The sequence below is a fragment of the Falco peregrinus genome, chromosome Z (assembly GCF_023634155.1).
Source record: "Falco peregrinus isolate bFalPer1 chromosome Z, bFalPer1.pri, whole genome shotgun sequence".
Taxonomy (NCBI): domain Eukaryota; kingdom Metazoa; phylum Chordata; class Aves; order Falconiformes; family Falconidae; genus Falco; species Falco peregrinus.
Window position 1 is genome coordinate 51,418,172 of NC_073739.1, and position 24,307 is coordinate 51,442,478.

The 24,307-nt window shown below is 42.9% G+C and overlaps 1 protein-coding gene across 20 annotated transcripts in view; it reads left to right on the forward strand.

Moving 5' to 3' along the window:
* Positions 1-1,296: 1,296 nt before the first annotated feature.
* MPDZ (multiple PDZ domain crumbs cell polarity complex component) overlaps positions 1,297-24,307 on the forward strand; it is a 99,358-nt gene continuing 76,347 nt past the window's right edge. For 13 of the 20 annotated variants that reach the window (XM_055790804.1, XM_055790810.1, XM_055790807.1 and 10 more), the window contains exons 1-5: positions 1,298-1,861; positions 10,079-10,147; positions 10,933-11,099; positions 22,378-22,599; positions 23,538-23,677. In XM_055790804.1, coding sequence (XP_055646779.1) covers positions 10,132-10,147; positions 10,933-11,099; positions 22,378-22,599; positions 23,538-23,677 — 545 coding nt within the window. In that variant the 5' untranslated portion in view covers positions 1,298-1,861; positions 10,079-10,131. Of the gene's footprint in view, positions 1,862-10,078; positions 10,148-10,916; positions 11,100-22,377; positions 22,600-23,537; positions 23,678-24,307 lie in introns of those variants that run through there. The other 7 variants (XM_055790799.1, XM_055790801.1, XM_055790805.1 and 4 more) reach the window with 3 other exon arrangements.

Genomic DNA, 24,307 nt, shown 5'->3' on the forward strand with positions numbered 1-24,307 from the left:
GAGGAGCAAAATACCATTTAGCCTAATTTTGACTGGCTTTTAGCTCCAAATGAACTTACTAGAGTCACCATACTTTATTTCAGTAGAGTGCCACAGTTAAAGCCAGAGCAATAGAGAAAAGAACAATAGCTGTCTGGTTTTGCACTTACCTAATATACTGTGGCTTATTTAGTGAACAAAGATACATGCCAACAGTACTTTATTTTTAAGATTTTGTTCTGGATTCAATAAAGGCTCATGTAACACAGAAAGCCGCTGGGACAGTTTATAGAGCATTGAATGTCCTAGCTATAGCAAACAAAGCCTCTAGATTTGATTTAAAAAAGCAGTATGTTCACCAGCATACACTGGATTGAACAACGTAGCCTGTGAATAAAAGCTTGGAAATTATTTTTCCTAAGTTAAGAAGCAGAAGAATGATTGTTATACAGGGGTAATTACATGCGTATTTTAATATACAGCAGAGGAAAAAGGTAGCTAATCATTTGGAGTTCTTCAGTCTGCCAACTGTAATAAGCAAGAGATTGTTTGGAGGGCCAACTTTTTTCAGAAGTTAACCTTCCAAATAAAAAAAAATAAAATACAAAAAGATGTATTTCTTAAAAGTTACATGATGCATGTTCTTCTTGTGAAAGTGTGTGTACCAAGACTGCATTTATCGATCCTTTCAAACAAACAGGGCAGTATTCCATTCTATCTCCAAAACAGTAACTTTGTTTGTGGGACAAAACAACTACCCCAAACAACTACCACTTGAATAGGGTTCTAATCCATTTGGAGAAAGAACCAAACCAAGTCAGAAGGCAAGCAGAGGAAGCTCACATCGCTGGCGTGCCCAGCCGAACAGCCCGGAACATTTCCCCTGTGCGGGGTGTCACCTCAGGGCAGCTGCCCGAGCGTCATCTACAACAGAGTTGTCCCCTGGCAAGGAGAAGGGGACACTGTGATCCTGCTGACGTTTGCTGGGTGAAGCAAAGTTAAAAAACAGCAAAATACTTCCACCTTCTGAAGAACTTTTTTTTTTTTTATTTTTTATTTTGTATGGTCATTGCAAACACTCCGTGTTATAATCTCAAGATGTGCATACGTGAAAGGTACGCAGCATCTTTGCTTTTAGGTAAGAGACTTAACTACCTGGTGCTTAGGAGCAAAGCCCCGTTCATGTTCATCACCCCTACGCCCTCGGTCATCATTTTGCCTAACGTCACCGTGGGCTGTAGGTTTTCTTTTAAACATTTCCAGGCGTCTCCCACCCTCTTCCGCTGCAGTGCAGGCGCCCCTTGCCGGGGCAGGAGGGCCGGCGGCCGGCCGGCGGGGCAGCCCCGCCGCAGGAGGCACGGCACCCCCGGCAGAGGCGGCCCGCCGCTGCCGCCCTCACCTCACGGGCAAACCGCCTGCCTCGGAGGCCGGTGAGGCAAAGCCAGGGCGGCCCAGCTCCTCGGCGTCCTCCCCGGCGAGGCGTGCGCTCCGCCGCCCAGCCCCTCCGCCGCCGTGCCTGCAGCCGGGGAGAGAGAAACTTCGCTGGAAGAGCTGCGAGCCGCCGCGCCGCGGCGGGGAGGGCGCGGGCCGGGGAAGCCCCCAAACGTGCCCCCCCTCGACACCTCCGCCCCCCGCTGCCGGGATGCGGCTGCAGCCCCGCCCGCCCCAGCCAGCCCCGGGGGGCGCCGCTCCCGGAGACCCACCGCGGGGGGGTCCGCGCCCGGGCCGGGCCGGGGGGGCTGCGGGGCAGGATTAGGTTTCAGACCGCCGGGGCGTGCCTGAGCGCGCTTCCCCCGCGGCGCGACTCGGCGCCGTTACTTGGGGGCGAGAAGGACGAAGGCGGAGAGCGGGGCCGGGCAGGGAGACCCGCCGAGCTGCCGGGGTAAGCGGGGCGCTGGGCCGTGCCGGGCGGCGGAGCAGGGTGAGCCCGCCCGTCGTCTGCCGGGGGCGCGGGCAGGGCGGGGAGGGACCCACCGTGTCGCCGGAGTTGTGAGCGGCCTTTCGAAACGTATTTATCGCGCGAAGTTTTGTTTATTACTGTTCTGTTGATGCGCCGCGTTTTGCCGGGGCCGGGGGGAGAGCGGGTGGAGGAGAGAGTCCGGGGAGCCACGGGGGGGGCTGAGCTTGTTGCTGCCGCCCCCCGCCCCCCCCCCCCGGGCCAGACTGCCGGCGAGCGGCTGGGAGCGGCGCTGGGGGCCGGGCCGCGGCTCCGGCCTGCGGCAGGCGGGCGGTCCGTGGAGGCCTGGCGGGGAGCCGTCCTCACGTAAACAAAAGCCGAGCTCCTCTCGGCTGCTGCGGGGAGCGCTGCTGTGCTCGCCCTCTCTCCACAGCTTTTCTCGTTGTAAACTCTGCGGGAGTGTGCCGTGCCCGGGGGGGTGTCGCCTCACCTGCTGCCGCCACTGAGCGGCCGCGGCCCGGGGAGGGGGTGTCCAGGGCGCGGCGGCCCTCGCCCAGCGCTTGGCGGTGGGCGGTGTTGAGGCTCGCAGGAAGCCGGAGCCGGCCCAGAGGCCCGGGCAAGACCGGCGGTTTCCTCCGCCGCGGGCGTGCTGGCTCCCGGCGGAGCGGCGGACCTCGGGCGCCGGTACCTGTTGCCGTGCCGGTGTTGGTGCTTCCCGCAGGTCCGGGCCCCGCTGTGGCTCTCCAGCATCCCCCCCGGGACTGCATGTAAACGTGACCGTTTTGGCGGAGTGGAAGTGGGGGGGCGAGGCGCAGTCCCGAGTTGTGTGCTTTGGTGGGTCTGGGTGCGAAAAGTAAGAGTCTGCTTTTTGGGATGGCTTGTTGTTTCTTGTGTGGTGTCATCCCCTGCTGCCCGTACCTCACTGCGTTACTGGAAGGAGCAATTGGAAGGAACAACGTTAAAGAAAAGCTCTCGCGAAGCCAACTGTTTGAACTCTGTGTACCACATTTAACAGATTTGATTTGCCATTTGGCTGAACAGTGTTACATTGTTTTGTTTTGGTTTTTTTTTCTTTTGTTTTTTTAAGCACTGCCTCATGCTTTTATCTTTTTCCTTCTTAACACATGGAGATGATTTTGTTAGTGTAAGCTGTTGAAGAGAAAACGTCCTTACTGGCTTTGGTGCCAGAAAGGGTAGCAGGAGTCTCTTGCCAGAGCAGAGCAGTGATTTACTGTAATCAAGCTGACAGGTCTGAATTCTGGTCTTGCAGGAGTCTGTTGTATAATGCCTTGTTGTTTCCCTGTCGGCACTATGTTTTCCAAGGTAGCAGGAGCGTGCTGGGAGGAAAATAAATTGGGAAAAGGGAAAGTGGTAAAATGTATTTTGTGGAAATGTTGTTTGATGCATCTACGTAAGTGAAAAGCAATGGAACATTAGAAGAAAAGAAGGCAGAATCAAAGTGTCTTAAGGGCACATCCACCTTAATGGCAACATTTTTTATAACAGAGAACATCACATTTTTTTTTCTTTTCAAAATCATTACTATTTTTAATATACATGCTTTTTATCTTTCTGTATCTTGTGAACAGTAACATGCATGTAACATTTACTGATTAGCTCTGGTGTTTCAAATGGCTTCCTTTGGCTTTCAGGAAGCTTTTCCATCAGGAACAGGATACATTCTCCCCTCTCTTCACACAAAAGTGCACTAGGAAAGTTAGATTGGTATCAGCACTAGTGAAAAAGACCTGCACTACTTACATGCTAATGGATGATCTTTATATTACATCTGGCTCTGTTCCCTCTGAAGACTTAACAGACAATGCCCATACAACTTCTCAGTCACACAGATTGCTGCAAATGGTTTTGCTTTAGTAGGTAACACTTTAATCAGTGCATTGAGAATGATTATAAAGACCTTCTGAATTGTGTGCTGCATGTTTCACGTAAGAAAATTTAAAATTCTGTGGAGTTATTCAGTAGATTTTCTAATTTGAGCATTCTTCTGAAGCAGTTTAAGCTAATGCAATGCCGTGCTGGCAGTATACTGTATCATCATTGGTAAGGACACCTCTGTTTCACTCATGGAATTCCCAACAAGCCAATATATAAATCTGCCATTTTTGCCAAGACAGTACTGGGAATTTTTTTGCTTTCGAAGAAAGACCCCATCCTTGCATACGAGACCCTGCACGGTGGCTGTTACACACTGTAATGCTCTCCTGCATTACTCTCTTGTTACTATCACAATATACAAGGAGAAGTTTGTGTTTTCAGTTTGTAAGGAAAATGGCGACTCTTCATTGAAGCTTACTGGCAGCTGTTCAGTGGGGCTCCTTAGTCATTCATTTATGTATGCTGTTCTCACCTCTGTGAAGATTCTAATATAAGAGGTGCAACTGTTGTAGGAATTGTGCTTCATCAGGTTTTACTGAATTGAATGAATATCATTTTCAATATCAATTGATATCAATTATCAATTGCTTATGCTGAAAACAAAGAAGAAATATTAACCATGCCTGGGTTTCGTACATGAATTCAGTATATGTAATGTTGCATATATTCTGCATATACTAAAAAGTTGCTTTTCAGTTTCTGAAGCTAATACTGTATTTCAAAAGTTAGAGGAAAGTGATTCCAATTAATCTCAATTTAAAATATTCAGTGATTTTATTTATTTTTTTTTAAACAGATGATGTTAGTTTCCTTAACTGAAAAAAAAACCCCAAAACCAAAAAACCCCACCAGAAGAATTTCCTCTTCGGTGTTGTTGTTTTTGCAATACTCTTTACAAATTACTTTTGAATACCCTGTGTCACACATTTATCAGTATGTGAAAGCGTTAAGTATAATTTAGGCTCGTTTCCCAGTTGCAATTATAACTTGCTCATCAGCTAACATGGGTCTTAGTCTCATATAGGGCTCCTTACAGTGTTACAGAAGATTATTAATTAAACACAGCAGATTGCTTGTTCATCGAAAAGCATTGTAAGTTTCCTTCATGTGTGATGTGTACAGAAGCTTAGAAATAGTTGAATGTTCAAAATTCTGTTTTCGTAGTTGTTTCAAAATAGATAATCCTGTTCAGCTCTACCACAGTTCTTTCACATACAGAGCACTACTATAATCTTTTAACATCTTTTTGATGCATTCAGTATTCTTCTAAATTTCAGGCTAGTAACGTCACTTCTCAAACAAAACTGCTTATAGTCTTAATATAGGCTGTGCATTAGTTCCTGAACTGCCTTTTTATTTCTGTTTTGAGTGCTTCAGAACAATTTTCATTAGCATAGGTCTTAAATATAAATGTCAGGCATCTTGTGCTTGCCTGTTACATTCCAGGTAGTCAATGGAAATCTGCTTTGTTCCTTGTGAGCAGTGCATGGTAATTTTGTTTGTATTAAGTCCTTGATTTGAATTAGTTCTCTCTTCTGTTAGCCAGAAGCATGCAGTCTGGGGTCTTTTGGCTGATGAAACCAAGTGGTTGATGTTAATTTGGCAAGCTTACGTCCTGTCAGTAAAACAGTAGGCTAGCCTCTTTTCCCCTTCTCTCTTCCTTTCCACTTGTTTTTGTTTATCCTCCTTTCCCTGTTGGTGTCTGCTCTCCTGCATTTACTTCCATGCCCTTTCCCACTATGTTTAAGCATGTGTGTTTCTTTCATTACAATAGTGAAGGCTATACCAGTCAGGCTACAGTTGTCAAGTCCTTGTAATATTGCTCATAATCCTGGAAAGTGCTGTATGCAACGGCAAAATTGCCTTTGTGACAGTAGAAGAATACATAGAAAAATGTGAGGTCTTTCAGTTCACCATGAATGGTTTCCACTGCCTTTCTGTTGACAAGACCGCCCCCAAAGATGCTGGGGATCACCTTTATTTCCTTCCCGGGGATAGCAGCCAGCATGCAGGAGGTAACTGAGTGCAATGGAAGAGCTTCTGGAAATTGCAGGCAAAGCAGAAGGTTTAACAGTGATTAGTATCTTCCACTTCCTCTGCAGTTTGATGTCCATTCCCACGCCAGGCAGTGCTAGCACAACATGCCTGTCTGAGTGATGGACAGAAACTAGGGGAGGGAAATGATATGGGATAGAAATCAAGTACAAAAGGATATCTCTAGCTCAGCCAAATCCAGGCCCAGGTGTTGAAATTTAGATTAGAAGATTTGAAATACTCTTTTTAGCAGCTATAGAATGCATGTTGTGATTACCATGCTGCTTAATTGAAATAATTTAATTTTAGTCTTGAGCAACTCCTAGCCAAAGTTTGAGCCTAGAGATCACTCTTAAGATAGGCATTTCCTCTGTATCCTCAGACCCCATCAAGTAATGCAGGAGCTACAGAGCAAAGCCCATTACTGTGTTTTCTATCTTTGGCATTGCATATTTGCTAATCCAGTGCTATGAGCATTAGTTTCCAGGGTATTACCTGAAATGGCTTTGTGAAATAGTAGCTGGACTACCTGTTAGTCAATCAGAGTAAGTTTCCTTGTAGAAATTACATGATCAGACGTGAAAGAGTAGTCACTGGAAGTGGGTCATCTTTCCGTTTCCATGAATCTTTTGGCTGTTTAGCTAAGTGGCTTGGATGGTGCAGGGGAAAGGAAGTGATCAACATAAATTTCATGTCTGATTTTTAAAATTCTGAGACCTGTGGATTTTAGTGTTTTAGGTGTGGGCACAAAGAAACCAGAGCTGCAGCACAGCAACTATTTTTTGGGAACTGACCTTATAGAAGAAGGGCAGGATAAAGTGGAGAAATGTGCATATACCATGTTTGTTTGTTAGCATAGGAAGTGTCACATTTCAGAAGTGCAAGTTTGGAAGGAATTGTATTTAACTTCTGTGCATGCTTAGTAGACTATGGCGTGTGTCTCACCATTTACCTGTCTAAAATGACTTGTTTTCTACTTTCCTGTTATAAAACAGGAGGAAAAAGAAAAGATGCCTTTTTTTTTTTTTTAGCCACATCTTTCACATACCTGTGCCTTTAAAAACTTTAAAGTTAATTTAACTTGCTATTCATTTAGTAGTGTTTCTTCAAGTTGCTAATAAAAATGACTAACACAGTTGGTCTATATTCTTATTACTGTGTGATTAATGAACTTCGACACTGAAATGCAAAAATAGTTAAATCTACTTTAGGCTAAGCTAGTAAGCTCTTTGTGGCGTGACCAGTATTTGTATGATGTATAGAAGGGCTTGTTCTGGCTTCAAACTGCTGTGATACAGGCTGCCTGGAGTTAGCAACATGAGAGAATCAGAACTAAACTTCCCATTTGTGCATCTAGAAGTCTGTGATGGAATTATAAAAATAGTCACTATAGCAAATGATAGGCTTATGCCTTTCAACAGATAATCATTCATGCCTCCATACTTCTCCCCAGCACATTATTGTTAGAATACCTGGAAGCAAGCTGGTTTAAAGGCCAGGAGTTGCAGCTGTAGTGGTTGTTGATGGTTATGGGTATGTCTCTGTGGTGCGTTTTGGACAGATGTGTGCTTGCTTTGCCTGTACTTCAGCTATGTTAATGCGCCCCTAAGCTGGTGCTGACAGATCCCACTTGTTAGCATGGATGTGGCACAGCAGGAGTACAGTCACGTGGCTTTTCGCCATTTCAGAGTGCAGGCAGAGCGAACAGAGGTCATCTTGGACTGCAACATGTAGAAATGCTGGTGTGTCTCAGTGCCTTGCATCTGCATCAGAGGAAGTGTCCTGAAGGAAAACATCCTGACTGCAGTTTTGTTCTTGCTCCCACTTAGTGCTGCAGTTGATGAAAGCTTTAAGCTGATGAGCTGAGGAGGATTTTCCTGCTAATATAAATACAAAATAAGGAAAATTAAACTGAGAGTTAAAAATGGATTTGCTGATGTTAGGGTAGCTCTAGAGCAGTGTTCCTACCTCTGAAGCATGAGGTAAATAGAAAGTATATAATGAGTGTCTTAACAGAGCTAAGGAATTAGTTTCATTGCAAATTAGGTAGCATCATCATTTATAGAGTATGTTTAGGACTCGTGTCTGCTTTTAGAAAGCTTCCGTTATAAATCATCAGAGTTCGTACCTGTGTGATTGCATGAAGACAGTGGTGACCTTGTCCATTCTGTCACTTGTAAAACATGCCTTTCGCAGGACACCAAGAATGCGGCTTTAGGCAAGTTTAATCATAATGTAAAGCAATATTAAGCTGCTCCAAAAGATACGTACTTTTTACAGCTGCATCTGTTCTTGAGTTCTCAGGGAGCTAAAGCAGAAGAACAATAACCCTGTATTTTCCCTTATTAATTTCCTCAGAAGGTGGGTATTGAATGTACGGTGCTGTGTGCTTGTGTGTATAGTACTATGATAAACAGGATCATGGCACTGAAATGACTGAAAAATACTCGACATCCTTTTTTTTTGCACAGTTTTCTGGTTGCATTGACAACACAGCCCCAAGAGTAGCTATAGAGGAAGAACTGGAACAGTGAAACAGGAAAGAACTGCTTTGGTTGGCATTGCCACTGAGAAAAACAATTTTGAACATCACTTAAATACCTCTGTTTGTAAATAGGGGCTCTGGATAGAAGATGTGACAGTAGTTTGTTAATCTAGAAGGAAAAACTATAAGCTATTAAGGTTTGGAGAAGCCATCTTCCTTCATAATGTATAAATAATCTCATCCAGACTTTCCCCATGTAAAATAGACTTTTTTTTGTCTTGTTTTTGAAGAGTGTCAAAGTGAAAACACAAGATACTGAGTTTGGTTTTCAGACCTGGTAATAATGTGCTGGGATTTGCCATGCCAAGTGAGAAAACAAATTCATAAAGGCTTATTTTTATTTATTACTGAAACGTGTAATTTGGATCATGCAGTAAGGTTACTTTGACAAAGTCAGATTCAAAGGATTTGAATGTTTGTCCCTAAGTAGTATGTTGTACTAGAAAGAATGATTAGTGATTCTATACTGATGTATTGGCAAATTCAAATGCAATACTGTAAACTGATATGAAGCCCCAGGCATACTGAATCTAGAGAAGCCTTGGAGATGGAACATGAAACCATTCTAAACCCACTTGATGTGGGTTTTCTGCACAAACTGCAAATGATACGTGCTTGTCAAACTGTTCATCCTGGCTTCTGTTCCTTGTAAGTGAATCTATGTTAACAGCTGGTTGTTTTTTTTTTTATTGCGAGGATTAATTAATGCTGGTCCTGCTTAGGTTCTATAACTAATGGTCTTGTTGAATTTTAGTTAGGCTCTCTTACCCAGAGATCTGTCAGCACCATTCCTTTCCCTATTTTTCAAGAAAAAAACCTTTTCCCTGAGTGTGTCAGGATCACTGCTCACCAGATTCAAGTCAGGATGCTGTACTGAAGTGCTTTCCTATTATCAAGAAAACAAAGGCACCGTTGTGAAAGATAAGATGATAAAATGCAGAGCTTAGTTCATACACCTGCAATGATATTTGAACTCCTCAGCTATCCATCTCTGTCAAACATACTCCGTCACTACAAATTCCTGAGAAATTGCAGACACACTGTTGAAAAAGAAAATAACCCCCAAAAAGTAACAAAAAGGAATAACAAAGCAATTTCACAATTCCTTTTTCCCAGTGGACGATTTCCAGCCTGGAAACCCACGCTGGCAAAAGACCTGCCATCATCCAGATCTGATCAGTTCCAGTAGGCACCAATAGTGGAGGCTGTAGTGGGAGGGTCCTGCAGAGCTGTGTAGCATGAGGACTTGTGACTTACGTGACTTTTCTTTTTAAAAGGTGACTTTAAAAAATATGCTATGGCTCATGCACCTGAAATTGTTAACACAGAGCTTGAAAATGATCCCTCAGGGGATGTTTTTTATGATTCACTGGAAAGGAAAGCAATGAAACTGTGTAAAGTATCAGTAACAGCTATGATTCATAGCTTCTGATTAAAGCATTGCAGGAAGGCATGTTGTGCAACAGCATGCAGACAGCAGCTTTGATATGGAAATGAAAAAATATTACAAAGTATATTCCTAAAAAAAATTTCAGGCAGGTTTGAAGCTCCGAAGTGACTTAGGATATGGTCACTGTTGAGGTTACATTAATTATCCAAGGAGATGCAGTTTTTGTGGATTGTTATTTTGCAGGGCTGTTTCTTCTTGTTAGACGTCAAGCTTTTTTCTTCTTCAGAGCTTAGTGTTTCTATAAATGTGACCCTTTTCCCTTTCTGTTCTTTTTCAGAGAAATACTGTATTTCTTACCATTATTGGAATACAAGCTGAGAAGCAGAAAACATGTTGGAAACAATTGGTAATTTTTTTTTTTTATTTGTATCACTATATTTTTGTGGCGAAATGAAGTGTGCATGATAGATTTAGGGCATTGGTACATACTGCTAAAGAGAGGTTCTGTAAGAAATACCTGCTGTGCTTAGAAATACATGATGTATTTGTGTTTTTGTATTTTGTATTTGCAAACAAAAGAGGCACCATCATTTGTTCAGCATACTTAATTTTGAGCCTGTTGTCTTGATTTCATTGTTTTAATCTTTACAAAAATTAAAAGAAGTTTGTATGAAAAAGACAAATGTTTTCTGTTATGGCTGGTTTTGTCACTACTTATTTAAGTAGTCTGTAGCCACAGGTCCTGTAACTGAATTTTAATGGAGGCTTTTTCACTTCTGTAACCTAGTTCTTGATGGACAAAAATGTAGTTTTTGTTGGCTTCAGTTTTGTGCTCTGCCTCTGACTTCCTGATTGATTATCATAGAAACATAGAATCATTTAGGTTGGAAAGGACCTTGGAGATCAAGTCCAACTTCTAACCTAGGGTTGCCAAGTCCACCACTAAACCATGTCACTAAGCGCTGCATCTATGCATTTTTTAAACATTTCCAGGGATGGTGATTCCATGACCTCCCTGGGCAGACTGTTCCAATGTTTGAAAGATGTGTTTGGGCTGGGGTTTTTGTCCAGAATGGAACCATTCAAGTCCTCTGTGGTTTGAACAGTAGAGAAGGATACATTTAAACCTGTTATCTGCTTGTATGAGGCTGTTTCTAAACTGCTACTGACTAGGAATGATTATTGCTACAGATACATATCGGGCCCTTCAGGCCATGGAACGCTTACAGGCAAAACTTCGGGATCGAGGTGACATTGCAAATGAAGAGAAACTGAGCTTATTAAAATCAGTGCTGCAGAGTCCTCTCTTTAACCAAATTCTCAACCTTCAGACTTCTGTTCAACAACTGAGAGATCAGGTAGGAAAAACACCCTCCGAAGTGTAAGAGGAAAAATTGTCAAGAAGGTGCAAAAATGTGTGTGTCTTTGTATGTTGAATGGTGAAATCAAATAGCCTGAATTAAATGTCTCATACAAAGCTTCAGGGTGCTGGGGGGAACATACCCGTGGACTTTTCTGTGCTTTGTTAAGGGCCATAGTTTTTTATGTGGGTTTTACGTATATGCATGTTGCTTGCAATGTGCATGGTAGGGGAATGGTGATACTGGGTGGGGAGTTAACATAAGGCTTTCTGTCTCTGTTCTTAAAAAGAAACACGTTTTGTATGAGGTCTTAGAATTGTTTTCCTAGGAGCCTTTTATTTCTCTCGTGTGTCTTACCCTATTACAATGAGAATATATGAGGGAAGCTGTGGAATGTTGATTTCAGAAGGACATGAAGATCTTTTTCTTTTTGGTATAGGAATAAAAGATCAAAGAGAAGCAAGAGCTCCTACCTCCTTTTTCCTTAGTCAGGACTTTATGTAGAAGTACTACTTTTCTGCATGTCTTCAGTGAGGAGGAGAAAAAGGGCAGCAAGTCTACTTTATTGACTTGATTATTTATTGCTATAATTTAATTGCTTTGTCAGCAGAGTAAGAACTTGAAGAATTTAAAAAGTAGTCCAGTAACTGAATTAGGACTAACATGTGTATCTGGTTTTGCAAATACTTGTTCCTGTGACTTCTGCAAGATGGGCGACTTTGTGGCTGGTATGCAGTAATGCTGAAGTGGGAAGATGCAGCCCTTGTACACTGACCTTATGGTCACTGTGGAGCCACATCTCTGACTGGTGTGCAGTGGTCTCTTGACTGGTGTGCAGCTGGTGAGGAGTCCTCACAATTTTGATGCCACTTCAGTTGTGTGACAAAACAGTCTCACCCTTTATTACTTCTTGTGGATCATCTTGATGCCATTTTGCAGAGACAAGAAATAAGTTAGAATGGTGTCTACAGTGCTATACATGACCGTGTTTTTCAGAGTTCGCATGTTTAGTGTTTAGAGATGTGATGATAATAAAGTGATTTTAAAAAGTCTAGGAAGAAAAAAAGCTGTTCTGAGGGTTTGGTTGCTTTGCTGTTTGAAAAGAAGAATTTAGCAGTGACATCTAGAAATTATGTGAATGATGTAGTGATGACTTGGGGAACGTGTAAGGTGAATGAGTGTGCCTGAAGCATGAATGGGAATTCAGTGAAAAGGCAAATTAAATTTTCACTTTGAGACATTAGCTGTGAGGTTAAAGGATGTCACCTAAAGGTTAAATACAGTCACATAAATTAGTAGTATTAAGAAGCTGATACTACACGTGGGCAATTTCAGATGTGTATTTTTTAAAAAGCAAATAATTTTACTTTCTGCCCTAACCCTGCGGGTTTATCTGTGAGGTAACTTTAGTGATCTGTGCATGTTCATGATGCAAGCATCCCAGCAAATGTAGGTCAGAAAGTGAGACCTACTTATGGGCCTGTAGGCCTTAATAAATTTGAGGGTAGGAAGTGTCTTGAGGCACTGTATCTGGAAGTGTCTTGGTTTAACCCCAGCTGGCAACGAAGCACCACACAGCCACTCGCTCACCACCTGCTCTCCCTCAGTGGAATGGGATAGGAAAATCAGTAAAAAGATAAAATCTGTGGGTTGAGATAAGTGCAGTTTAACAGGTAAAGCAAAAGCCGCACATGCAAGCGAAGCAAAATGAGGAATTCATTCACCACTTCCCATGGGCAGGCAGGTGTTCAGCCATCCCCAGGAAAGCTGGGCTCCATCATGTTTAATGGTTACTTGGGAAAACAAATGCCATCCTTCCAAATGTCCTCCCCCTCCTTCTTCCCCCAAGTTTATATACTGAGCATGATGTTCTATGGTATGGAATATCCCTCTGGCTAGTTTGGGTCAGCTGTCCTGGCTCTGCTCCCTCCCAGCTTTTTCTTGTGCACTTGCTCACTAGCAGAGTGTGGGAAACTGAAAAGTCCTTGATTTAGACCAAGCACTATGTAGCTACATATAAGACATCCGTGTGTTCAACATCATTCTCACAGTAAATCCAAACCATAGCACTGTACCAGCTACTAAGAAAAAACCCCCAAATACCTCTATCCCAGGAAAAACCAAGACAGGAAGGCACAGAAATGACAGGCAAGAGCCCTGTCTTCTATTTGTGCAGTGAGTCTGGAAAGTGAGCTGGCAAATCCTGTAAACATCTGTCATGTTTCCCTAGCAAAAAATAGGATGCAAATACACAGTTTTAGCAGACAGACATGCCTTGCATTCCATTGAAAGTTGCTACTATTTTTTACAGTCTAAAATAGTGGACTTCCTTTTCTTTTTTTCTCCCTGAGGATAACTGATCTTTTAAGCACCAAAAGAAGATTTGAGAAAGTGTGTGTTTCTCCGTGCATGGAGGTGTTTCATATTTGCTGTCCTATTTTATTAAAGCTTCTGCATGTTAATTGGAAATTGATCTACTTCATTGTTGACATGTGCTTCAGAAGAGCCTCTTGAGTTTGCATTTGTGTTATGTGCAGTGGTGTGGGCCGAGTGCTGTGTTGCTTCATCTGGGTGTTGGTGAGGCTAACTAAAGTCAGCAAAGCTGATGTTTTGGTGCTTATTTGTCGGTGCTTTAAAAGGTTTTTTTAATTAATTGAGCAAGCAGGTTTTGTTTGCAGTGCATATATGTCATTGTGAAGTGAGGAACCGGAGTGGGAAAAGTCTGGACACAGCAAAGGTATGATTTTTTGAGAATTACTGTCCTGACTTCACTAGTCACTTGAGTTGAGGAGCACTGAAGGAACCATTTTTTTTCCCCGGCCTTTTCAAGTGTTTATTGTCCTGATGAAGAGCAGTCTCCTTGTTAGAAGATAAAGGAGTGACAGAAAAGAAAAAACTGGGACATTGTGATGTTTTGAACTTTTCAGTAATATTTTCTTTATAAAATATTTTAAAGAAAATACCAGACCATGCTGGCAGTTCTCTCCAGCTTCTCTTCCTTTCCTTTGTCTCTCCTTGTCTACCCCTTCCTCTTCTCCTTCTCCCGTCTCCGCTCCAGTCAGGGCTCTGCCAGAAAAAAACACCCTTCCCTTGGCAGGGCTACATTCCTCAGATGTTTTTTTTGCTTGAGAGTTTGACCATATTTTTTCATTCTCAATGCAGTCAGTAGTGAGAAAGAGTTCCCTTGCGGTGCAGCATATACTGGGTTCTATGGGATAGCTGGGTGTGAGGGTGGAAGAGGATTTAGGGAAGAAGTGGAGAAACTGTCTTTTCATATTGCCTGTGGACACTTGCTTAACTCTGTGGCTTGCTGTACTAGAGGAGGCCTTTAAGTCCTATCCTGACCCCCCTTTCTGCAACAGTGCTGTTTGCTCTGTGCTTCGAAACAAAATGCTTATAAGAAATGCTAATGTGGGACCTGCTTCACCACCCTGAGGATGGAGACAACAGGGAGCAGCCAGCAGGATGGTGCCGGAGCAGTGTGGATGCCAGTGCCAGTGCCTGTTCCTGGGGAGCCTGGGGCTTTTGCTGTGGGGGAGGCAGTGTGCCTGCGGGGATTGCTGGGCAGGGCAGGACACCTGCAACTCTGTCCTTGCTGCTGCCTCTCTGGAGGCCTCGCACAGCGGCTGGCTTGTGCTTCCTTGCTTCCAGTGCGATTGCTGTTGCAGCCAACATTTTTGTTACTTGGAGCACCTGCAGCAAGCTGAAGTGCTGCCCTGTGCTTCTGTGTGGTCTCCAAGGGCTGGGACTCAGTGGCTGGAGTGCAGAACCGCCAAAAGTGCAAAAGTTTGCTCTTGTCCAAGTTGAGATCTAGCAATGCGGATTATGTTACTTTAAGTTTTGATGCACCGCAGACATGGCTTGGGTAACTTTTTTTTGTTAAAAAAGTATTTTGAGGAACTGCATGTAGGCACTATTTGATTGCATTTAATGTCTGTCTGTGTGACTGTAACGTAAGTTTTATCATACTTGGTGACATTTGTGAGATTTTCTTTTTGTCTTATGCCAAAATATGACCACATTGCAGATGTTACATACAGTAAGAAGAAAGCCAACCAAGGAAAATTAGCATAAGCCAAATGATAAAAAAAGCAATATTCTTCCATATGGTACTTACAAAATCAGAGTGCTATAAAGCTACTTCTTGAAGTATGGTGATTTTACTACTGCAAAGTAGCGCAGCCTGTATGTTACGAAAAATATTTAATGCAACCATAAGAGTATTGTCTTTCCAAGATTTTCACTGGTGGTTTATTGCTCCCCCTGGAATCACAGAGTGATCAGGTTGGAAGGGACCTCTTGGAGATCAGCTAGGTCAGCCCCCTACTAAAGGAGGTTCTCCTGGAGCAAGCTGCACAGAATCGCGTCCAGACAGGTTTTGAATGTCTTCATAGAAGGATACATCACAACCTTTGTGGGCAGCCAGTTCCAGTGCTCACCCTTAAGATATTTGTAGACATTGGTAAGATCCCCCAGCCTTCTCTTCTCCAGGCTAAACAGGCCCAGCTCTCTCAGCCCTTCCTCACAAGGAAGATGCTGCAGTACCCTCATCACCTTCATAACCCTCCACTGAACCCTCTCCAGCAGTTCCCTGTCTCCCTTGAACTGGGGAGCCCAGAACTGGACGCAGCACTCCAGGTGAGGCCTCACCAGGGCAGAGTAGGGGGGATGATCACCTCCCTTGACCTTTGGCCACACTCCTAACACACCCCAGGATCCCGCTGGCCTTCTTGGCCACCAGGCCCCCCTGCTGGCTCAGGGGCAGCTTGCTGTCCTTCAGGACTCCCAGGCCCTTTCCCGCAGAGCTGCCTCCCAGCAGGTCAGCCCCAGCCCGTGCTGGTGTGCGGGGGGTCGTTCTGCTCCCCAGGTGCAGGACCCTACACTTGCCTTTGTTGAACTTTATTAATAAGTTCCACTGTGCCCAACTCTCCAGCCTGTCCAGGTCTTGCTGAACAGCAGCACAGCCTACTGGTGTGCCAGCCACTCCTCCCAGTTTTGTGTCATCAGCAACCATGCTGAGGGGACAGTCTGTCCCTTCATCCAGGTCACTGGTGGATAAATTGAACAAGGCTATGACCCTGTACCTATCCCTGGGGAGCGCTGCTAGCTACAGGCCTCAAGCTGGACTGTGCCACTGATCACAGCCCTCTGAGCTCTGCCATCCTGCCACTTCTCAGTCCATATCACTTCTCATCTAGTCCATGCTTCCTGAATTTACATGTGAGGATGTGTACGGGAGACAGTGTCAGAAGGTTTGCTGAAGTCAAGGCAGACAACATCCACAGCTCCCCCCTTGTCTATCCAGCTAGTCATTCCATCACAGAACTTACTCAGGCTGTTCAGACATGATTTCCCCTTGGTGAATCCATGTTGACTACTCCTGGTAACATTCTTTTCCTTCAAGTGCTTTGAGATGGCCTCCAGGATGAGCTGTTCCATCCCCTTTCCAGGGGTGGAGGTGAGGCTGACTGGCCTGTAGTTTCCTGGGTCCTCCTTCTCGTCCTTTTTGAAGACTGGAGTGACATTGGCTTTCCTCCTCAGGCACCTCTCCTGCCCTCCATGACCTTTCAAAGGTGATGGAGAGCGGCTTAGCAATAACATCTGCCAGCTTCCTCAGCACTTGGGGGTGCATCTCATCAGCACATATGGATTTGTGGGTGTCAGGTTTGCTTAAGTGATGGCTGATGTGATCCTTCTTGACCAAGGGAAAGTCATCCTTTCTCCAGACTTTTCTCTTACCTCCAGGGTCTGGGAAGTTGGAGGGCCAGCCTTGGTAGTGATGACTGAAGTGAAAAAGTCATGCAGTAACTCCGCCTGCTCTGTGTCATTTGTCACCAGGGCACCCACCTCGTTCAACAGCAGGCCCACATTTTCCGTAGTCATCCTTTTCCTGCTGATGTACTTGAAGAAGCCCTTCTTGTCCTTAACCTTCCTTACCAGATTTAAATCCAAACGGACCTTAGCCTTCCTTGTTGCTTATACTGGACCTACACCTCTGTGCTTAGCAAGAATATACACCAGTTCTTCCCAACTTTTACATGCTATAAGCCTGTATTTGAGGGGGACAGGGAAAAGTATGGTTGTCAGGTTTTTGCTTGTAATTTGTCTGTGGATTCTGAACTTCTACCTTTAGGGTAATTATAAATGTGATTATAAAACAGAGATGTTTTTAAGGGGGGTGTGTGTGCGCGTTTCCAGAGAGGAGACATTCTAAAATCCTATGCATACACGAAACTTCATTCTGTTAACAGTTTGACATTTTTTTTAAGGTTTCATTTTCTTCTTGAACTTTCACAAGTCAGCTGCCACTGTATATGAAGTAGGCTTACAGTGTCAAGCAGTTCCTCCACTGAAGGTGTTAGCTGTGTTTGTTTAAAAAAGGTGTGATGAAAATGAGGTGTTTCTATCAATTGGTGTTGAAGAGGTGGTGTTCGATACCGCATTGTGGCTGTGCTGTAACAACAGTTTTACTGAAGATTTGAGGTGAAGCTTTGTAAAGTTCTGGTTAAACTGGTGTGGATTGGAGGGTGATTTTTGTCTTTTACTGCATGTTTAGTATGCAGCACTTCTTTTCAGTGATATTTCAACCATCACACAAATAAAAACCATCCTGTGTCTTTAGAATGATGCAGTTAATAATTAGTTTTGGAAAATGTCTTAGAAAAACATAAAAATCTTCCATCTCCTGGTTTGGAGGGCAGAAGAAATGGGACAGGCCAGTCAATTCCTAAATGTTTGCAGTGGTGTCCCAGCTCATGCAAGTATGCAGAAAGCATGAAATGTCAGATTGAGAAGGTGGGCACTATATTGCTAGTTTGAACAGGATTCTGTCAATGAAAACAAACAATGCTAAACCAAAATAGGAGGTGTTACTGGTGCTGGTGCTACTTCTGTTTTAGCGTGGGGATGTATGAGTTTTCTACCAGAGAGAGAAACATAAATCCCTGAGGAGACTGTCATATCTTAATTGAAGAACTTAAAACTTGCCTAAAGAAGAAAGTGGTGATACTGGGCACATGTTCAGCTGCAAGTTAATGTGTCCATCGTGGCTAGCCTGCATTCACAAACAGTGAAATGAACTGCCTAAAGCAAGCCTCTGTTAAGCAGTACTAGCAGAACGTATACAGAACATAGTATGGGATGAACACAGAGCTCCTCTGCATACTGAAGGTTGTACTGTACGGGGTATTGAGTGGTGCAAGAAGTTTTTCAGATTCAGAGAAGGTATATAATTCAATTAATTATAAGGGCAATATGTCATACTCAGTAACCATTTATTTCTGATGTGTAGCTCCATTTTTTTCTTTGCTGTTTGTGCATACAAGAAAGTGTTTTATTGTATATTAGAGAGAAACAATATCATGATGAAAACACCATTTTTATCATTCATACTAATCTAAAAATATTGTATTTTAGGATTATTGTGGCTTGGTTGATCTACATTTTGTGCACTGAATGATTTTTCCAGTGTTGCAACTTGCTCCCTATGTGTTTTTGTGTAAAGGAGTGTTGTAGATACAGCAAAACATTGACTTTTTATCCAGAGGGAGATTTCACAGACTGGGATTGTCTCTGGGTTAGCAGTCTGCACACCATGTGGTAGCATGGAAAAAAATGTAAAGTGAAATTTGTGAAGGAAGATGGAAGGGAAATAGAGGGTGAGGTGGGCACAGCAACAGTTTCTCAGCTACAGTCAGTTTCTGTGCCTTAAAATTCTGTTTCTATCCTTTTTTGCCTACATGGCTTGTTCTTTGAAAAGCAGAAGGCTTTCTGGCTTTCTGTATGTAGCCTCAGATTTTGCTCTTAGCATTATTGTAGGATTTTCCTTCTTCTTTTCACGTTTTTGTCTTAGAAGATGACTGCAGACTTCATTCGAAGTGGGGGAATTCACACACAGTTGAGTTTTACAGGGCGATCAGTAATACTGGTGACTCTTCCCCTTCCGCCATCCTGAAGATGAAACCTCAGGAAGCTCCTGCCACATTAAAAGGGTCCCATGACAGAGTAATGCTATGCTTAGAATGGTGCTAAATGAAATTGAAGGCATTTCAGGTTTTTCTCTAGGTTTAGTCTTGTTGACTGGAGTCATTACTGCTCTCAGCTGCTGCGGCTTGCATACTTAGTTTGAGGTTACCACTCCAGAGGCTGCACTGAAGAGGTTGTGTGAGCTCTCACTAATCTATATGCAGAAAAAACAGTAGGTTTTGCTTATAGTACCCTGTTGCTTGTTTAGGGTAATCTTGCTGGCTTTGCCTGAGCAGGTGATGAATTCTCTAGTGACTCCTTTCAGCAAGTGAGCTCTGAGGATGGTAACCTTCAGCAGGAAGGGCAGTTTGGTGCTGTTTTCTACAATAAGCAGTGCAAATTAGAAGATGAATGTATACATGTTACTTAGGAACATTTGTGATACCAGACGCATATACTATGGCCTTTGAGTATGCATCAGAAGTAGTTTGGATTTATATCATTTAGGCTGCTTCATCTTGCTGTAGAAATGTAAGAATGTTTTAAAACAGAAACAATGCAAGACTGGCTAGGTACAGTAGTATTAGTTATTCTTGCAAATTACAGTTTGACCCATGACAATTTTTTGTGGAAAGGAATGTGACAGCAGGATGCGTAAGAAGATTTGAAGGTAGGAGAACAAGAAGTGAAGCACTTTAATTGACCAAGTTCAATGATATACTTTTATACATTGAAATGGATGACATTGGGAAGGTGGAAGTGAATTAACCTATTATATGGAGTCAAGCACATACGAAACACAGTATGACATAGACTTACTAGTTTCAAATCCATGCATATAATGTAAGGGGAAATCTTGTGTTCATGGAAAGGGCAGAATTTGATTATGTCTCTGGGTGTTGCTACATGTAATGAACTGTGAAACTAGGCTTATCTATGTGTGCCTTACAGGCTTGCTGAAATGACTGTATGTGATAAAGAAAGTGCATGTGTGCACATATTAGGCATTATGATTCGTCTGAAACATAACACAAGTGATACCTCATACATATGGACAACAGAGTGTAAACACTGTAAGATAGAAATCACCGAGTTCCAAACATCCTGGTTTTCCTCTTTCCAGTTTTTTATGGCAGACCAGGCTAGGTGCTGTTGAGGACTTTTCTTTCCAGTGCTGTCTTGTGGTATTTTTTGTGTAACTTAAGGGTCTTCCCAGCCATAGGTGTTCAAGAAATGACATTCATTCTCTTGTATTTTCCTAAAGCATGCGGATGAGAAGGAATTGTGTGATGGAGAACGGTACTGATATTGTAATGACTGGATGGTTGGGAGAATCATGTGATAAACCTAGTGGAAGTAGTGTGCTTAAACAGTTGAGACTGGTGCAGTAGACATTTTAGAATACATTGACAGTTTTGAAATTTTTGTTGATACTTGCAGTTTAAAAATAAGGCTTCAGTGAAGGGGAATCCCAGTCTTTTGTATTGTGGTGGGGAATGCTAGAAAATTTGTGCTGTAAAACTATAAGAAGTATTTGAGGCTGCGATATTGTGGTCCTAAATTGTGGTTAGTGTGCCAGGCAAGTATAAAACAGGTCAACGCAGGGTAAACCAGTGCCTGTTGACAGTCAACAGGCAAGTGGGACAACAGCCATATGAGGGCTTCTGCTGAATTCACCTGAGCTTTGTACCACCACCAGCCATTTGTTAGAATGGTTGGCAGACATCTGCTTGAAAATAATTTTTTTAGTATGGCTGGGCGAAGTGAAGAAGTCTCTTACTTTGTTTTCTGCTCTAAGAGAAGTATATTGTCAAGGTTGTCAGTGTAAGGGTAGGACTGTGGTTTTTGGATCAGCCCGGTGATTGTAGACTCGTTCAGTAATTTTGTGTTTAATTCTAGCTCATGTAGAGAGTCGCATTGGCAGCTGTAGTGCATAGTAATGCAGAAACCCTGACAGGTGAGATTTGCTCCCTGTGTAGCTGGTGAGACTTCTTTCTTTTTTCCATCAAAATACACTTTTTTTTTTTTTAATTGTAAAATAATTGATAAATTTGCTTTAAAACTACTAGTACAGTAGGGAAAGCTTAGTCGTATTTGTTTACGTCTACCATTCTGTTGGAGTACTTCAGGCTGCTATGCTGATATGAACAAAAAGAATTCTAGACAGATTATGGAAAATAATTTAGGTTATTCTCATCAGTTTCTTTAATGTTTGATAATTCACGACTTTACATCAGTTGTAAGTATTAAAAGATAATTTCCCTTCTAAAAATTATGTTTTTAAAATTGCAAATGGGGATTTCAGATATTTTTAACAAGCAATTGACCTGTTTTGGTGCTCTTGGATAGGGAAGAGATGCCATGTTAGAGTCTGACGAGTGGCTGGGGGAGTGGGAGGACAGCCCTCCCGTTGGGTCATGAGATTTGGAAAGGATCCCCCTGCTTTCTGAACTCCTTCTCAGAGAGGAGTCTAGTTGTGGCTAGATGCAATCCTAGTCTCAGATTTGGTCAGCGGTTTTGAGTCTAAAGGATTATGTGTACAGCCTCTTACTAGAGTTAACCTTTACTTGTCAGAGCCCAGTTTAAGGACTTTCACTGAAACAGTTTTGCAAAGTTGAAAAAATAGAAATTATTTAGAGATGATTTATTAGGGTGACAGATATAACAAGATTGGAATTGACATTGATAAATACACTTACTGCAAAACTCAAGGGCTTTTGTTAGTGATATTGCCCCGGGTAACATCCAATGTAGTTGGAGCCGCAAGTCTTACCAAAGAGACGTCCCTTCCTGGGGAGAGAGAGATCCAGGCCCCTTGACCTGTCCTGTAGTTAAGAGTTCTCATTGTTGGAAAAAAAAAAAAAAGATACTAAAATGCCAGATCTTATACTCGGGGCAAGGTGGGACTAAGTCAGTTACTGTGCGCTGATTGGCCCTTAACAAGGTGTCAGTTTGGGAAGGTCGTCTGGGTGCGATGGTTCAGCATGGAGCGGGAGGGTTCAGTACAGGTAGAGATTCACTGTCACAGATATGCGAGGGTCTTCCTGGCCTTCACTGAAGCAGCACCAGGCTGTGAGGACCCCACTTCACCCTGGATTTCACTCAGTTGCTTTGCTTGTTAGACTTTGTTCGTTATCTGTTTTGCAAGAGAGACATGCTGCTCAAGCCAATTTCCTGACTCCATTTTAAGCTGAATACAGTGTTCATTGTTGTGTCAGGAGGGGTGGTGTGGGTGGCATGGGGCAGGGCACACCACCACAGGAGGTTTCTGCTCTGTCTATAAATCTATGTTGACATCAATCTTTTACAGGTAAATATTACACCTTCCATACATTCCACTGGTGAATTCCCCCAGCTTCTCCATCATGGTGTGAATTTGGGGTCCTTGCCCCATAATGAGTCGTATTTGTTGGCTCAGCAGAATGGCAGCTCAGCTAAAGTGCTAGAAGCATCAATGAGATCTGTTACACCTCAGATTAATGGGAAGTCCTCAAGTGATGACTTTGAGCAGCTGATCAGAAATATGTCCCAGGTAAGCATGTTGCCTCGTAACCATGAAATGTGGGTCCCTAATGATCTGGAAGATTGAAATGCTTGTATTTTTATTTAAAAGCAATTGGGTTATTAAGCAAACCGGAGCTCACTTGCTATATAAACTAAAAATAACCTTTTAATTTGAGCAACAGTCGGTAAGTGAGAAAACAGTTGGAAAAGTAGCCTTGACATTATCACTGCTGAGTTACTACTGTCCGTAGCTGGGCAGTGTGCCTCTTGCAGATCAGCATGCCATTATCTTTCCGTGCTGCTATATCTGTGCATGAGGGAGATGCTTTGTCAGAGCATGCTCTTGTATGCATAACTAATGAAAGCTAGTTCTGTGACTTGCTTGGAAATAAGATGGAAAATTCCTTTTTGGCCTGGCTACTCATTGTTCTGTAGTCTTAGCTGCTTTCCCGTGGTAGGCAAAAATGGTGTACAAGTCCCTTCAGTGGCTGGAGCTGAGAATGGCCAGGCATATATTCTAGCATTTTTCTAATTAACCTGTAATAGAGCCAGGTAGAAGAAGTGTTCTGCTGTTCTGAAAAGCCTTTTGCACAGTCCTGTTTTCTGTCTTGCTGAAATCCATCCTCTTTTTCTAGTTCTGCTTGAGAGTTTGTCTGTGCCCTCTAAAATTTTATAGACACATATCGTAGTTCAGTCTCTGCTAAGTCTAAACTCTGTATATTTAGTTGTTGTTTCCTGATTTCCTCTCCTGGGCTGTAATAATCTTTATTTCTCAGACCTTTCGTAATTGTCACTTTCCTGTGTGATAGCAAGAAGTTTGAACTGAACAACTGTTCCAGTTGTTATAGCCTTGTCCAGCTGTAGCTGTCAAATTAGGAAATTATTCCCAAGTTGTTCACCACATTCGTTAATACTGCTTTTCAACATTTTAAACATTTGTACCCTTTTTTTCCTTCTACTGAACAGGGTCGGCTTGTTGAGACTATTGAGCTTGTTAAACCTATAAGTGGTGGTCTGGGCTTCAGTGTCGTGGGACTCAAGAGCGAAAACAGGGGTGAACTAGGAATATTTGTGCAAGAAATCCAGGAAGGAAGTGTGGCACATAGGTAAGATTGCTACTGGAATATTTTACTGTATCAAGTGCTAATATGGCACTGCAATTTGGTTGTGTTATTGCTGTTTTTGTGGTACAAGGGCACATTTCTCTGGCATTCTAAGCCATACATCGTAGTAGATTTAAAATTACTGATCACTACAGTTTATGTAACGTTGGAACAGGGCAGTGTACGATCTGTTCCGAATTTCTAGAAACTACAGATGTAGTTCCTCTGTGGTTTGTTTATAGTATCACCTTTCCAACAGGGAAAACGGGAAAGTTACTCTTCTCTGCCATGGGTTTTGAAGCTGAAATATAGATTTTGCCATCCTTGAATGCAGTGAAAAACAGTTTGGTGCAAAAACCCCAGTTGTAGCTAGCAGCGCTGTTTGTTAGGTAGGGTTCCATTGAGCAAGTGTGAAACCTAGCTTTTAAGTCAAGCAAGTCTTTTAAGAGTTGTTGAACTCTTAAAGAGATACTTAGTTGATATTACCAGAAACTCAGCAGTGACAACAGCTTGCTCTAAGTATGCTTTAGACTTTAATTCTGATTCCAGAAATAGTGTTGAGAGAAATGGGTTTCTGCTGTAAGAACAGCCCAAGGGAGCAAATTAATGCAGTAGTGAATGGCAGCAGCACTG